The 2336-nt window shown below is 37.2% G+C and overlaps 1 protein-coding gene across 1 annotated transcript in view; it reads left to right on the plus strand.

The window, feature by feature from the left end:
* The window catches only part of rlig1 (RNA 5'-phosphate and 3'-OH ligase 1), a gene marked incomplete at its 3' end in the record, with an annotated part of 3408 nt that extends 1073 nt beyond the window's left edge, over window positions 1-2335 (plus strand). Inside the window, exons 2-6 of the mRNA XM_016259586.1 lie at window positions 6-158; window positions 353-469; window positions 556-753; window positions 1178-1347; window positions 2273-2335. Coding sequence (XP_016115072.1) covers window positions 6-158; window positions 353-469; window positions 556-753; window positions 1178-1347; window positions 2273-2335 — 701 coding nt within the window. The remainder of the gene's footprint in view (window positions 1-5; window positions 159-352; window positions 470-555; window positions 754-1177; window positions 1348-2272) is intronic.
* Between the last annotated feature and the right edge of the window lies 1 nt (window position 2336).

Below are 2336 nucleotides of genomic sequence, written 5' to 3' on the forward strand. Positions count from 1 at the left end.
AATAGTGATTTCCATATCCAAAATGAGGGTTTTTATTAATATTACTTTTTTTTTTTTGGAAGGGGAACCGTATCTCTGGGCTCGCTTGGATCGGAAACCCACCAAGCAGGCGGACAAGAGATTCAAAAAGTATCAGTATTCGCAGAAGACCTGTAAAGGTATTTTGGTCCAAATACTTTTTAATTTAGATTTTTTTTTTGTATTATTATTTTCGTATGATTGAACTTACATAAATATTATAATGACCATTCTAACATGTTTAACATGGGCTAACAAGAAACCTTCACAAAGCAGTGAATGAAAATAAAAGTTGTAAACATCAGATATTTTTTAATTCTCTGCTAAATAACAGGATTTGTGTGGATCGTAGACGAAGATTTCCGTGAAGCGCCAGAATCCTGGATCGCTGCTCACAGAGTCCAGCATGAGAACGGCCATCCAGTGCCGGACGAACATGGACACATACCGGGTGGGTTAGAGTCTTGTGACCATTACACCTGTCACAAGTTATACTGTACTGAGTGAAAATAATGGCTTAGATGATATATCATGAAGGTTGGGTTCCGGTTGATCATACCAACAAGCAGTACTGCTGGCACGCCTCTGTGGTCAACTATGATGCTGGTGTCGCCCTTGTCCTGAAGACACATGGAGAGGATGAGGGATTGCTTGAAATTGTCAGCGTTCCTCTGGCAGACCTCATGGAGCAAACCCTTGAGCTTATTGGAACCAACGTTAATGGAAATCCATATGGTGAATATATATATATTTTTTAAGTCTCTTTTGCTCACCGAGGCTGCATTTATTTGATTAAAAATGCAGTAAAAACAGTAATATTGTGAAATATTATTACAATTTAAAATAAGGTTTTCTACTTTAATATATTTTAAAATGTAATTTATTAAAAGCTGAATTTTCAGGATCATTACTCCAGTCTTCAGTGTCACATGATCCTTCAGAAACCATTCTAATGAAACAATGACATTTTTTTTCTTCTGGATTCTTTGAATAGAAAGTTTAAAAAATACAGCATTTATTTGAAATAGAAATAATTTGTAACATTGTTAAAGTTTTTACTCTCATTTACTCTTTTGAATGCTAGTTTAACTGTTAAGAAAGTAAGAAACTGAGTGGAGTTCTGTTGGTTTAGGCCGTGGCTGACTGTGTGATTCTTTAGGGTTGGGAAGTAAGAAGCATCCAGTCCATGTCCTGGTGCCCCATGGGGTCCTGCGCATCCGGAAGCCTCCTCCAGTGGAATTCCAGCAGCTGTATTCCTGGTTTCAGGAATGCCAGGAGGGGCGAGTGGAGGGAATCGTGTGGCACTGTGATGATGGGACACTGGTCAAGGTAAATAAGGTTTCATGTAGGGCTGGTCAATAATTTTATATCAATATATATTGCAATATAATTTTTTTTTCAGTAACTGTGATATGATTTTGAAACAGTATTTCCCATACATTGATTTATTTCACAACTTCGTTGAATAAACATGAACACTTCACGTTTCAAAATCAAAATGAGGCAATGGTGTTTTATATAAATGTATCTTTGAAGGCAACCGAGTGTCGTCAGAAACGATGGCATTTTAAATTGATCTGATAAAGCAGGGTTCATTGCTTACAGCAGTTACCGGGGAAACCGCTGTTTCCACCGCTCCAAAAGCGCCTCCTGCTGGCAGTTTGGATTTCCAGTAAGCCCATCTCCAGAAAAGTTTGTTGTTGTTGCTCACTCATTTTTTTTCTGTTTTCTGCAGCAACTCTGAGCTCCTTTTCATATTCATTATCCTGGCTGAAGCACTTTTGTTTCAATCTATAAGAATAATCAGCCTACGTTATAGTTTAAAGTTAAAGATATTAATATCATTAAGGTGAGTCTGAGAGCCTTGTTTATTTGACAGTGATTTCACACTTCTTGTTTGTATGAAGGCTAAATATAAATAAAAAGTGAACATTAATTTATCTGTACCATTTTTATTTGTAAAATATTATATAGTTTAATAGGACGAGGTTTCATAGACGTCTATGGTCTATTTGTAGGTCTATCAAGTCTATTTGTAGGTACAGACATCCCCTGTGGACGTTCTTGGCAGTTTGGGCTGTTAAAATATTGTTTATATCTAAATGATATCATATCGACCAAAATGAAGAGATATATCGAGATATAAATTTTGGCCATTTCGTCCAGCCCTAGGCTCATACATAAAACCGTCACTCTTCTGCTGCTGTTATCCACATTGTCTTCAGATCAAATCACTTTAACTCTTGTTCTCCAGATACACCGCCATCATCTCAGCTTGAAATGGCCTGTCGGTGACACCTTCCTGAACACCAGACCTG

The sequence above is a fragment of the Sinocyclocheilus grahami genome, unplaced genomic scaffold (genome assembly GCF_001515645.1).
Source record: "Sinocyclocheilus grahami isolate Dianchi unplaced genomic scaffold, SAMN03320097.WGS_v1.1 scaffold30.1, whole genome shotgun sequence".
In the NCBI taxonomy this organism is placed as follows: Eukaryota; Metazoa; Chordata; class Actinopteri; order Cypriniformes; family Cyprinidae; genus Sinocyclocheilus; species Sinocyclocheilus grahami.